Source organism: Lissotriton vulgaris, chromosome 7, assembly GCF_964263255.1.
Source record: "Lissotriton vulgaris chromosome 7, aLisVul1.2, whole genome shotgun sequence".
NCBI classification, from domain to species: Eukaryota; Metazoa; Chordata; class Amphibia; order Caudata; family Salamandridae; genus Lissotriton; species Lissotriton vulgaris.
In genome coordinates, this window is record NC_141695.1 from 613,637,829 (window position 1) to 613,652,328 (window position 14,500).

Genomic DNA, 14,500 nt, shown 5'->3' on the forward strand with positions numbered 1-14,500 from the left:
TGTTTGCAAAACAAGCCTCTCCTTGGACTTTCCCCTAATTGATTTTCCGTATTCCACCAAGTTTATCATTTTATTGTTTTATTGCTGTATATTTACCGCTTAAGCATGTTTGTCGTATTAAGAGAACTGTTAACAAGCGAGATGTCAAATACGATATTACTATAATGTCATTCTCTTATACCTTGTTGTGGCTGGGTTGAGTTGATGCTCAATTAAATTAAAATATGATGCTGAACTTGCAAGAATGCAGTGTAATATTGCACTTGTATTACTACACCTGTCCCCCGCTATTGGGGCTATGAAGTATACTGGATGTAACAAAACCTCCCCCCCTTCTATAGCTTTAAAGTTTATGTGCTTGCTTGCGTTGAGCTTGTTTGCAGGTGCTTGCAAAATGTTTTATTTTGTTTAAATGGCGAACCCACACCTACAAAGGGCTTGGCCCTAAACAGGAGATAATCAGGGGGTAGCAGTTGCGAAATGGCGAGCATTGCTTGTTTCCTGTATTTTTTTGTTTCCTCTCCTGTAGCCCTCAGTAAATAGGAGACCAGGAGTAGGAAAGGAGGTCGCCTCTATCATTCATGGCTGCGATGGTCAGAGGTCAGTGGATATCACCATGAACACTTTTGGTTTTGTTGTACACTTCCAGTGCGTGCACTCCTGTATGTTACAACAAAACCTTATAACAGAGCCTGAAGTTGCAGATCTGTTTACTACCAGGCAGTCAAACGACACTTCCGCATGTGCTGTTATAATTGCGTCGTTTCCGGTGAACTTGTCTCGAGTTCGATGTTGCTCGGAGTCGGATGGGAGGTAGGAATCCGGAGGGAAACAGTGTTTTCCTTCGACAGTTCCTGACACGTAATTGGCGTCTTGAGCACTTCATGCCTTTCCGAGACTCGCGCGCCCTCCAGTGGCCCTGGATATATTCATAAACTTGGCGCCTCTATTCTGTATTCTCTTTTCTCTATTCTGCAGCATTTCTCGGAGAGCAGGTGTGCGCCCCAGAGGCTACAAAAAGGCCGAGCCCCGGTTTTACCAATAAGTAAAGGCATGTCTCCATTATGACGTGCGTTTTGCTCAACGTCTCTTTAAAAGCAATTGTTTGTGTGCGCTCGCGCCCTGGCGATCTTGTATGTGTTGTGTGTGTTTAATGATATACTCAAACTAGCACTCTGGTGGCTGTTCCCATAAATGTCCTTGTAGTGAGTACTCAGTGTGCTTAGTACTCGGTTATCTTGAAGTTGAGCAAATGTTTTTTCCTTGGGTGGGTGTGTGCATGGAATACACTGGACCTTGCTGTTCTTTGCCCAGGGATATGTGTAGAGCCAATAACTCACATGTCATGTGTGTCCCACAATTTCGGGCCCTTCACACGACCACCCCGTAAGGAGCTGAAATCACACGGTGACCGGGAAAACGAGCTGAAACCCACTGTAAACCGTGGGTTTCCAGCTTGTTTTCGGAGGCAGTAAATTGCCATGTCCATTAAAAGGTGTGAAAACACCCCAGAGCATCGGCGATAGCCTCGATAAACCAGTTTTTTTTTTATTTTTGTTATTTTTTTTGTGGAGGAGGGGCAGGTGAGGGGGCAGAGTGCCTGGTAGATGGCTCTTGGCACCAGGCCCCGCTTCTCTCCAAGGTCCTATCCCTCTCCAAGGCCCGTCCCTCCTCTCACGGTGAGGTAGGTTAGCAGGTATGTATGTGCTCCGTGAAAATCAGTTTTGCTTCTAATCAGCTGCAAGTTATTTTTTTCATTTTGGAAATCATCATATATGTTAGGGGCGGGACTGTTTCTAATAGTGTGTTCTTTTCTGGGGGACGCGGGAGAAGCAGTATGAGGGACAGGAGCAACAAAGGAGGAGCAGGAAAGCGCACTACGAGACAGAGCAACACAGAGACCATGGTGGGGTGGAACCATCACACTTGGTATAGAGCATGGGTACTCACAAACTTTCTCTCGGGGGCCAAATTTACAGTGTGGTTTGTGTCCGAGGGCCGCACCGGTGGGGGCGGGGTCAGTGGGGAAGGGGCGGGGCTAGAGCAACAAACAAAACTGTGACCATAAAGTTGATCACACCTTCGTCCACTGAGCCACCAGACCCGGCATAGACACACATCTCTCTCCCTCTCTCTCTCCCTCTCTCCCCCTCTCTCTCCCCCTCCCTCTCCCTTTCCCTCGCCCTCTCCCTCTCTCTGTCTCTGTCTCCCTCTGACTCTCTGTCTCCCTCTGACTCTCTCTCTCTCCATCTCTCCCTCTGTCTCACTCACTCTGACTCTCTCACTCCCTCTCTTCCTCTGTCTCACTCACTGTCTCTGTCTCCCTCCCTCTCCCGCTCTCTCCCGCTCTCTCCCTCTCACTCCCTCTCACTCTCTCCCCCTCTCCCTTTCCCTCTCCCTCTCTCTCTCCCTCTCTCTGTCTCTCTGTCTCCCTCTGTCTCCCTCTGACTCTCTCTCCATCTCTCCCTCTGTCTTACTCACTCTGACTCTCTCCCCCCTCCCTCCCTCTGTTTCCCTCCCACTCTCTGTCTCCCTCCCTCTCTCTGTCTCCCTCACTCCCTGTCTCCCTCCCTCTGTCTTCCTCCCTCTCTGTCTCCCTCCCTCCCTCTGTCTCCCTCCCTCCGTCTCCCTCCTCTGTCTGCCTTCCTTTCCCTCCCTCCCTCCTACTTTAACAAAGGTAAGGTCCATCAGATTGGTTTCGACGTCTTCAGTGAATTTGGACATCCGAAGACAAATATGCAGATAGATACAAATGGATGTCCTCATAGTATGGGCAACGGAGTAGAGCTGTGTCCAGTCCAGATTTAATGATATGGCTGGAAGCATTCTGACAATCTGCATTGACCTCCTGAAATGCTCCTTCATGTTTGCTGGATGTGGGGCAACATCAATTGGGTTATACCCCATAATAAAGCATGGGTACAACAGGCGAGAAGGCAGTTGGCCTTTAACGATTTCAGAGCTGTACTCCCTGCTGAGAAGGCTTTCTTGCTCCATGCTTCCAGTCTTTTAGACTCCCTATCTGCATGTACAGTAAATAAGGCACCACTCAATTGTGTACTGGAGAAAGAAGCTTAAATAACCAGGCTCTCTGGAGATGGGTGTGTGGAGAGAAAAAGTGAGTTGCTGCCTGGTACCGAACTGTACCTCTATGCCACAAGTCTATCCACCGCTGGCATAGATGATGGATTTTCCCAAGCTGTCACGACAGGTGCCATCAAAGCCTCATTGAAGGGCAGCTAAGGTTCTGATGTGGCTGATGATGGCAAGAGAATCTCGTTAAGAAGATTGGACTTGGTCTCTGCTGAACAGAAATCCAAAGATCTCCACGGCATGTCTGCTTATTTTTGTAAAATATTAGGTCCAGGTGCTCAATTATTTTTAGGAGGCCACACCCACATCCTCTGGCTCCACCCCCTCCCCCGGCTCCACACACTTCCACCACTGGCATAACCCAATTACTCTATTGACTCCACCCAAATTCTCAAATGGCGTTTCTGAAAGCCAGATGTAGTACCCGACCTGAATTTCTGCAAGGGAGCATTCCTTAAGTAAGATTTTGATAGGAGGTTCCTCCTGTCCCGGATAAAATTTTGAAAAAAATGAATGCAAAAGTGCATGTAAAGCACTATTTAGAAATAAATTGGCTAAAACGACTAATGTAACTCCTGCAGGGCCACACAGTAGTTAGGTTTGACTTTACTAATTACAATGTATTTCTATCCAAACAAAACCTTTTTAGTAAAATTAAGATAGTCAAAGACTGGGGAAAAACATAACTTTCTAACTTGTACCATGCTGGTTGCATGTAGCGCTTTGATGGCAGTTCATAATTCACTGTGCTTGGTTATAACTTATGAAATGCACCGTAATAAAATGATCTATGTGACAAAAGCAGCATCCCACAGAGCAGGGTTAGTGTTTGTTGATAAACTCTACCATGAACCTTATGCTTGCTAAGAGTGTCCTCCAGACCCTGGTGTGAATGGCTGTTTGGATTTTCTGAAGTCACTCATCACAAACAGTCTCATGAGCAATTTCCCTACAGGTAAGGTTCATTCTCAGGTGTGTTATATAAATTTTGCAAGATGCAAAGAATGTGTACAAAGCATATTACAAAACAGTATTTCAAGAGCAATGCCCTGAAGAGTTAGATCAGAATTCAGCACTATTGCGAATCCACTGGTGTTGAGGACACACAATTTAGATGCCTGCCTCACTGCAAGGGGCGTAATTGTGCTGACACACCAAGTATATCAAGGTGTTGTTAAAATAAAGAATACTTTAATAGAGAATGTTTGGTTTCCTTGCAAGGAGCGGATTGGGGGTTAAGGCCATGTGGAGCTGCTGGCTGTGCCAGTTAACTAATGTTGTGGATTAACCAGCCCCAGCTGACCGATAAACCATGTAATATAACAGCTGCCAAGGTTTCAGATTGCAATGTCTGACATTTTCATAATGTCAGTGCAATTATGAGTAACATTTCAATGACTATGAGTGACACTTTCTCGTGAGCAAAATCAAGCAATGACTACGTAGGAAACATAGATCAGAAATTACACCCATTTAAGCAAAGAGATGGTCTTTCGAACCTTGTGCTCAAACACACGTAGTTAAGGTAATCTGACCGCATTATAACAAAAATAGGCCCATGTCCAACTTGAAGGGGGAAAAGGGATGAGGCAGATGAGAAATCACAAGGACCAAGGCACTGTGAACCTCAATGTAGAAATTCACGTGAGTGGGCAGGATTTCTTTACATAGGAAGGACTCCTACGACAGAAGATGTAAACAAGAAATGCTGAAAATAGCCTCATAAACATGCTAATGGTCTGACCATTAGCATGTTAATGAGGCTATTGTCACCTCTCAGCGCCCCTGCAGCCCCACTCTGACTACAGCGGAAATCGCCCGGCCCCCACAGGCAGCAGAGTCTCGGAGTCGAGCTCAAGTTGCAGACAGCCTTTTAAAAAAAAAAAAAACTCGGGTAGATGTCTGAAAGGTCCGCGGGCCGCCAGAGAAGGCTTGCTGGGCCGCCAGCGGCCCGCGGGCCGTACTATGAGTACCCCTGGTATAGAGCAACTGGCAGTAAGACAGAACGACACTGAGACAGAAAACACAGTAGCACAAAGCAAGATGGAGCAACTTGGAGGTGGGGTGGAGAGACCGCTGAAAAACACACACCCTTTCGTAGAATGCTAAACAAAAAAAGTGACACCAGGAAAAACAAGCATTTGTAATCCAATCGGCCTCGCCTTTAGGACCTTATATGTATTTAGCTATGCAGCACATTAGCCTGGGTGCTGAAACATCTACTGTTCTTCAACATGGAGGAAACGTAAGCACCAAACTGCTTGACACGCGAGGTATGGGAACACATGGAGAGAAATGTTGCCTTTCAGCAGGAAATGGTATAGTCCAAAGCTCTGTTTTTAATATAAAATCGGGGCCTCCGGTGGTCATATCACTGAAAATACAAAATTTGAAAAAAATAATATTGTCTACAGGTGCTCGTGGAAGACCATTTCTATGGACTGGAATCTAGAGAATGCTACAGTAATTCTGGTATTTTACTGACCTCTGCTGGTCGTTTTCAATCAAGAAAGTTGAAGTAGAAGCAGTTGCCAGAAATTTTTTAAAAACATTAAGTCCCTCAGCAGAAAGCAATTCTGGTATTTTACTGACCTCTACTGGTGCTTTTTTTTATTAGGACAGTTAAATAGAGGCAGTTGAACAGAAAAAATGTCCCTAAGTGGAAGCAGACAAGTCCTAGGGCTGATTTCCAGAGCCCACAAAATACATACACATTTAAGTATATACTAATATATAAGTATATACTAAAGTATATACAAGAGTTCTTGAATGCTCGACCAATGCTGTGTATACAGTAATGCATCCATGCTCCACGGGATGGACACAGTCACAACAGGTTTGCAAAGCCCACCCAAGCCATCAAATAGGAAGCAAGCTAATTGCCTGATAATGAGCCCAACCAGTGGTTAACACTGGGCGGGCTGTAAGCTAACAAAAATGTCTTGCAACAGAAAAGCACATGTACTGTTTTAGGCGAGGCTTCAAAATTAAAATATGTTGATTGCAAAAATATCCACCGAACAACATTTTAGTGTTCAGGTTTTTTCACCATCAAGAGCTAGCTTCAGTTGTTCTAGTACTGGAGTTAGATTAGTAATTTGCCCCAGTTCAATAATAGGTGGGAGGTGAATTGAGCTTGAATTTACAATTCTAATCAGGAAAAATGTGTTTGTGGACCATGATTTCTAATTTGTGTACTTTATTTTGGAAGTATGCTTTACCATGGAAACCTCTCATATGCTTTAGAGTGAGAGCGTGACATAGGTCCATTGTATACATAGGGGGTCGCTAGTCCAGCATGGGTTCAGACTAAACAATTGTATTTATTCAGTGCTTTGTTGAGGTACATGTCGTTTTGTGGGTACTTTAGAGAACTTATGCACCAGCCGGACGTTGTAAAGATGGAAGTTCAGAGCTTCATGGTTATTTTTCCCTTGGGTGCCTGATCCTCTGTTGTTTATAGTCCGGAGTCCAGAGGGAAGTGAGCAGTGTAGAAAGCTGTCCTGAATGGAGAGGGCTGGCTAATAATCAGAATGAAAAGGTGAGGATGGGATCAGTCAACTAGGTTGGTGGGGAAATGCCTCCAAAAGCAGGTGGAAACATGCTATCTTCTATCATTGAGCTGTGTGTAGAAATTAGATATTGGCATGTGGAGATAAACAAAGCAGCGCCAGTCCTTTTCTAACGTAGTGCAAGTTATAGCTCTGTTTGAATTTTCGATTCACATAGGTCACTCCTGCTCTGATGAGTGAAAGGGAGTTCTGTGCTTGGGAATCCCAGGGAGAGAGTATGCTAAACCAGCTGCTCATATCAGGCCCACAAATGTCTAAGTTTCATAGGCTGGGAAGCAGGGTAGACGAAGGATCCTCAAATGAGAGTAGAACTCTGCCATTGGGTGACCAGTTAAGTACCAGGACAGTCCCACGGCCACACTAGAGGTCTTGAGGATATGGTGGTGGTGTTGAGGGTACCGGGCACTGCTCTGAGAATTCTGTGGATGAAGCTGTTCTTTCTAGCAGCCCTTCCTGAGCTACAGTTGCGCATCTCAACCGGGAAAGGACAGCAGTGTGAACACAGGCCACCCAAGGTCCTTAATTCTATTTTCAGAGTGACCTGTCACACTTGGCTGTGCTCCACTGAGAGGACCTTGGTTGTTATGAGGAGTAGGGCTTGCTTGGAGCCGGATCCTCAAGGACTGCCCCCTCTTAGATGATAGATGGCGATTACTCCTGCTCTCGGACGATGACTCCACTAGGAAGGGCTAAACCAGCGCGCCCAGGCCTTAAATATCCGACTGACCGCCCAACCCAGACTGACTACATGCTGCCTTATTATAGATTCTGGTTAACACCCCACGCCCGCACCACTCCCATCGGGCGATATCTGTGCATCGCTTTCACCTACACAGCATCACCCCAGAGTTAGTTTGTTCACATCTCCCTGTCCCTAATGACAAGCATTCTCTACCCCCACAATGCTCCATGCTAAACCTCTCTTTCTGGTATACTCTATTCTACTTCTGTCTTCAAATAAGCAAATGATCCAGCATTATTTTCAGACTTTGCTTCTGTATGTAAACATGTTGTGGCCGACCATGTATGGATCTGTTCAGTGGGTACAATAAAGCTTTTATTGTATAAGGCTCCTGTATATATTATTTTCTCTGATTGCCATGCTAAGCCTAAACCCTAATAAAAATGTTTTTTTTAAATGAGGAGGCGGGCTTAAGTTATAGTTGGTGGAAAGAGTGTACCAAAGGGCCAAATGTGGACTGACATTGAATGAGTGAGTGTCCTTTGGGCAGGTTCTTGGATGGGTGCTAGAGCAAGAGGGCAGAGCTGAAGCTGCACTGACCCTCTAGAGAGAAGAGGGATGCAACATTTCAAGCATATTTGCAAGTATAGTTCTGACGTGAGTAGGGTACTAAGACAAACGACAATTGGGGTGCATTTTGAGACGGGCAGCATGAAGGTACCGCCTATACAAGAAAAAAACAACCAGTGGGGACATTTGCTGCCACATGCTTGTATCTCACCTGGTATAGGGTGTGTATACAACAACAAGGCCTTACATCTTATTGATAATTGCCCTAGCCTCCATTTTCTGCAAGGTCTCATTTTTGTCTTCCGTAGCTGACTGAATGCATGGAAGAGACTAAGGGGCCTCGTGTAGAGTTTGGCGAAGCGGGAGCACCGCCCTCAGCCTGTGCTGCCCCTGCCTGGCCATAGCTGTGGTTCCCACACTGTGTTTAGAGTCTGGGAAACACCAGGTTCACATTAGCTTAACCTCAGCTGCCTCTTCCGGTGTGAGCCACTGACAGGGCAGAAAGCTTGCCTAGGTGCTTCAGGTCACAAGGACTGTCATCCCACTCTATTGAGGGTAGGGCGACCAACACTCATTTTCCATTCAATGCATGGCAGACTCTGGCAGGGCAAATGCAGGATGGCCACGCGTACAGGAAGTAAAAACTGTGTGTTGGTGCCATTCCTTAGAGACAACAGACCTGTTTACCGACCACCAAGGTCTAAATAAAGCCCTTAAATTCCTTGGATTAAATTCTAAGGAACCTATTAAGGGAGACACTGATTTGACTCCTATAGGTTTTTATCTGACTGTACTCATGGCAAATCACTGGTCCAGCACTGGGATGACCCTAACAGGCTGTGTCAAAGTAACTTGTCCAGCTCTGGAGAAACAGTAGACACCTGTTGTCATGTGTCACTGGTCCATTTAGTGGTCCTTGGTTGACTACATCCGGAGTCATTGATTTAAGTGAGGGATGACATTAGCAGTCCTCATGTTATGGTGCTGCTACCTAAATGTTTGGTTAAGTGGCTTGAACAAAACTGCACTTGGTAGGGTCATCCATGGGATATTCAGGAGTAACACTAGTCACCTGAGCTGATTAATCAGGTCAAGGGTGGATCCAGATAACCTGTCAGGTCTGGTGCTACTACCATGACTCTACATGGGGACCATGGCTTAGCCCTGCTTGTGTGCACGGTGCGCGCTGCTTAGTCCTGACTATGTTCTTTCTAAGACGGCAGAGTCTTAAACCTTATTCCTCACATCTCGACCCCTCTCTTTACAGAGCTCCTGGGATCCACCAAGAGACTGAATGTCAACCACCTCGACTCTGATGGGTAAGTGACCTACTGACCGTGATCAGTCAAGTCTCATGCCTCCTCCTCTCAGCACACAGTACCCTCGGTGCTCCTTCTTTTCATACCAGCATGTGTGTGTATGTGTACAGTCCGCTCCAGTGTTATACCGAAAGTGCTTTTCTGAGGCAAAAGTGAGTATCTGTGTGGCACTCCCATTTGCTCATTTGTTGTGATACTGTCCCCCCTTGGCCGCCCTCTGCATGCCAGGGACCTTGCTGTGCATTCGCTGGATCTTTCTTCACCAGTGTCTGCCTGTATCTGCTAACTAAAGGTAGATGCATTGCCTGCACTCAGTATTGCATCTGCCTGCCTGTTTTCCCAGTTGTATCATCCTGTTTACATGCCTCGTTGCTTCTGCTTGCCTGCCCCTTGTTCGCAACTGCCTTCCTGCGTACCTGTTTGTAACTGTCTGCTCGGTTGTTTCTTCCTGCTTGTTTGACTGCCGGTTAGCTTGTCCGTTTACATCTGTCTGGCTCTGGGCACCTACATGTGTACCTGGAAGTAACTGCCAGGGCCTGTTCTGTTTGCATTTGCAGGTGACTTGTGATGAATAACAAATTGCACAATCTTTTTTGCAGGTTTTTAAGCGTATTGTATGATTAGAAAAACACCATTACGGGTTTCAGTTGACTTAAGAAGGATTAAACAAAAAAATGTAACTCTGCTAGATAAGCAGTCATTTGGGAAACCGAATTATATAACAAAACAAGGGAACTGAAGTGAACAATATAACAGATAGATGCACGTCTGCTGCTGGTAGGACTGCTTATTAAGGACAGTAGACAATGTATAGCAAGCAGCAAGGACATGGGTGTTTGTGATTTTTTTAGGTCTCTCCTAGGCAGCGCTTGTGCTGTCTCTTCAAGCCCTAATGTATTCAGATATGGACTTTAAGCTCCGCCTATTTTCCCTCCCATCTTTTCAGGTGGCTCCTGTTACTGTCCTTTGTCAATGGTGTTTTAATTACAGCCTGTGAGCACTGTTTTCTGAAATCACGTACTCCAGCCTGCACTTTCTCCCTCAGTGTTTTTTTTTTTTTTTTTAAACCAGCGTGGCACGCTTAGGTGCAGTAATGGCGGCTGCACCTTTCTTTTCTGCTGTTGCAAGCAGGACACAGTCTCTCCAGTAACGCTGTTTTGTTTTTTACTGAGCTCAGCACGCCTCTGCTGCAATAATGGCAGCCGTGCCTTTCTTTTCTTATTTGTGGCGCGCCAAATTCAGCTGCACGTGGTTTAAAAAAATTATTTCTTTACTTTTGGTACTATTACAGCACCCGCGCTTTAGCTTTAAACCTCTTACGCCAAAGCGCGGGTGCTGCGATTGCTTCAAAAGTAAATAAAACATTCTTAAAGGCATGCTGCAGCCATTTGTTTTCCATTGGTTTACTTTTGTAGAAATGGCGTTAGTGCTGTAGTTCTAAACATCTTAAACTAAAGCACGAGTGCCGCAATTGCTTCAAAAGTAAATAAATATAAAAAAAGGCATTTGCAATGCAATAGGTCTCACATTACTGAAAGTTGAGCTGTTGGCGTTGCATTATTATTAGCAACGTCAATGGTTCAAACTTTCAGTAATGCGAGACCTATTGCATTGTGTTTTGTGGGTGTAGGGCCCAGATGTCTATAGCTTCAAGTAGCAATGTTTTTATTAATGGTGCACCCTGCGGTATACCTTGGGTATTTGACAAAATGTAGTCAATCAAGTTCAAGGACAATGTCTTATTCGAAAATGGATAGAAGATGCCGTTTTTTACTGGCTTTGAAAGAGTCTTGCCTCACTTGCTCTTCATCCGGCTCTAGAGTCAATATTGGATCAAGTTCAGCATATTTTCTGGGACAAACCTGAGGCACCGGCATAGATCCTGTCTCGAGCTTGGTCACCATTATGCCAAACTGGGGTTTGTTGAAATTGCAGAGAAAAAGCAAGGTGAATGCCAGAGGAAAGAAATGTTGGCTCTTGGAGTTTGCCAGTAGTAGAAGCATAACTATAAGTATATTAAACACAACATCTGCCAAGACTTGCATTCTTTAAATTAATAGCCGTTTGCTATTTGCAGGAAGTTCTCTGAAGCCTTCTGTATAGCGCTACTTAGTGCATTTCAAAGCCCTAATATTGACAATTAAAGCTCTTTTAGTCAGTGAAGGTTTTTGCTTTATATATCCACACTTCCAAAGAGGGGGATGAATACCTTCTCATATGCTTCCTGATCCCAGTCCTACCTATGTGAATGTCAGTCCGCCCCTGGGGACAGGCCTCCCTTTAATTGCCCTCTTTCTAGTTATATAATTGATTTCTTACCCTTCCTTTACTCCCAATACCTTCTTCCATGATCCTAGCCATTCCCGATTTTGTTGTGTCTGCTGCAGGGACAAAATCCCTGGCTCCGATTAGATATATAGTTGAGATTATCTTATTTTTTTTGTGCAGTTGTGGCTGGTGCTCCAGGTGTCGTGCTGTATCCGATGTAGGGCAGTGCTGTCGCTCATTGAGCAGGGGCAAGAATAGGCCGTAGCATTGTCCCTGTGTGTTTTGATTATAGAACTATTATTTCGGTCTTCACAATGCCTATAGTAGCAGCCTGTCCAACTGTGGGCATTTGGCAGGGATGCAATTGTGAGTGCTCCTAACAAACTCTCCAGATTGTGAGCCAGCAGAATTTTCCTGCTTTTATGCACCTCCGTTTTGCTGGTCAATGTGAAGATGCTGGAACAGGATGCATGAAGGGGCTGTAAAAGCCTGTACTCTGGTTTTTAGCGTCTTCCCTGTTTCAGAAATAGTAATCCAGCTAGCAATATGATGTGCTTCTCCAAGTGAAAACATTTAGAAGACACATTACAGAAGACTGAGCTCTCAGTTCCTTTTTATATCTTCATCTTCTGCGGTAAGTTGTGGATAATGCAGTACACAAGGCTGTTAAACAGGAGAGAAGTAACCTGGCTGATGGACAGGATGTCAGGCAGTGGGTAGATACTGTAGAGAAAGTATCTAAGGCAAGTCGTGTCAGGGGGAATGATCGCCAATTGGCATTAAAACACTTTATGCATAATCCGAGAGTTTTGGTAGAGGGCACTCAGGCCTACAATCAAGGAGACCATTTTGTGGTATGATCTGAGGCGGAAGGCCTTCTATTGAGAAAAGAACAACCTCGAGTCTCTTCACCTTCAAAGGCTCGACTATTCTCCAGTTTCTCCTCCTCAGGAATTTTCAGTGGGTGCAAGAATTCTGCGGTTCGTCGAGAAATGACAAACCTCTTGAACAGATCAATGGTTCTTGTATATTATAAGAGAATGATATTCTCTAGAATTCTGGTGCAGACCATTGAAGAGACTTTAAAAACAACTCCTCTACCCTTGTCTTATGTCAAACAGAAAGCTAATTAATAGAATAAAGTCTTGTTTACAGAAAAAAGCAGTTACTCCTGTACTCGTAATTAATAGAATGAAGGATTGTACTTAATATTATTGCTTATAAAGAAGTCAAATAGAGATTTCCAGCCAATTGTGGCTTGAAATAAATTCCTTGAACAAATACTGTTCAAGATGACAGTGCTGTAGAGTAATTTGTCTCTATACATGCAGTATTTCCTAATATTGCAAAAGTATAAGGGATGTCTATCAAATTCCAATCCTTAGGGAGCATCAAATATGTTTTTATGGTGGAAGAACAGCATTTCCAGTTTCAGATTCTTCCCTTTGGTTTATCTTCGGCTTCTAGCATTTTCCAAAAGGTTTTAGCTCCATTTGTTGCAGAGTTCCATTCTTGAGAAATGTGCCTATTTCCTTACCCGGGTGACTGACTTATCACCATCTCTTCTCTTTCCATTGCCAGCATGTAGATACTGGAGGTCTGCAGATTTCACGAGGAACATATTCCTTCTAAATTAGAGAAACTTCTGCTCCAACCGTTGCACAACTTAACCTTTATTGGCTATCAGTTCAGAACGGACATAGGAATAGCATTCTAACTAGAGAAAAGAATAACAAAACTTCAGAATAATCTACTGACTTTGATACAGAAAGAAGCAATTCCAGCACACGAGTTGTTAAGCTGCAGGGATAGAAGCCAGCAACTGCTCTTTTAGTCCTTTGGACCCGTCATCATTTAATGCTTCTGGAAAATTTAATTCTATCCAATTGGGCACCAGCTACTCAGTATTACAACACAGTTCTAAAGATATCCCCTCTTCTAAACGATTCCTTGGGATGGCGGCTTCGGGAGGAGAATCTCCTTTGTAGACTTTCCGTAGATCCCTGTGTTTATACAATCCTCACAACGGATTCCAGTCTGAGAGGTTGGAGTGACTTTGGAGTATCTCTTGGCTCATGGACTTGAGAGGCTGAGCAGTCATGCAACCGGAGAGATCTTCATGCAGTTTTAAGGGTGTTAAACTGTTTCATGCCTCCCATATATCAGCAGCATGTTTTTGGGAGAACAGACCATGGGGTAGCAAGGAGCTATATAAATCAACAGGAGAGAAACGATCTCCAGCTTTATCCCAGATATCCAGGGAGCTATTCTAATGGGAAGAGTTATATATTCTGTGTCTCTTAGGCATATTTCTTCCAAAGAGGGAGAATATGTATGCAGACCAACTGAGTCGCAGAATTCCTTCAACTGACCCCTATTGTCTCAGGCAGTATTCCATTAGATTTCTTTCAGATAGGAAGTTCTAATAAAATATGAATTTGCTTTCTCCAAAGATTTCCTCTTTCCTCTAATTGGCTAGACCATGTTGAGTCCTCAACCCTGAGGAGTGGATTCAGTATACATATAGTGGCCACATGGTCTGCTTTATGCCTTTTCGCCAATACCTCTCATTCCCTGAGTCATATTGAAGATCCAGTGTTATGGAGCCCAGACAATACTGTTTGCTCCTATGTGGCCTAGGCGATCTTTGTATCCACATCTTCAACTGCCGGTGGAAAACCCTCCTTTGTTCTCCGTTGAGTTATCCCCTATCTTGCGTCCGAGGCATCTTTGCCTAGGGTCGTGGAGATTGAGTGGGCAAGGTCTCCCAACTGTTGGGTTGTTCCTATGAAAAACATTACTCAGTTTACAGATTGGTGTTCTAGAAGTTTACATCCTAGAACCCTGAATTGATATAAAGCTTTTAAATTTCCTGAGGGACAGTTTCAAATTAGGATTGACGTAGTCAACTCTGAGAATCTTTGGTCTCTGTCGGAGCCTTTAAGGCACCTTGGTGAGATTTGTCTACTGTCATTCTTTTATTTTTTCAACTGTTA

General features: G+C 44.5%; 1 protein-coding gene across 2 annotated transcripts in view; it reads left to right on the forward strand.

Moving 5' to 3' along the window:
• Window positions 1-14,500, forward strand: part of CASKIN2 (CASK interacting protein 2) — a 263,177-nt gene that overhangs the window by 136,985 nt on the left and 111,692 nt on the right. For both annotated transcript variants that reach the window (XM_086930758.1, XM_086930759.1), the window contains one exon: window positions 9,185-9,236. In XM_086930758.1, the coding sequence (XP_086786884.1) occupies window positions 9,185-9,236 (52 nt within the window). The remainder of the gene's footprint in view (window positions 1-9,184; window positions 9,237-14,500) is intronic.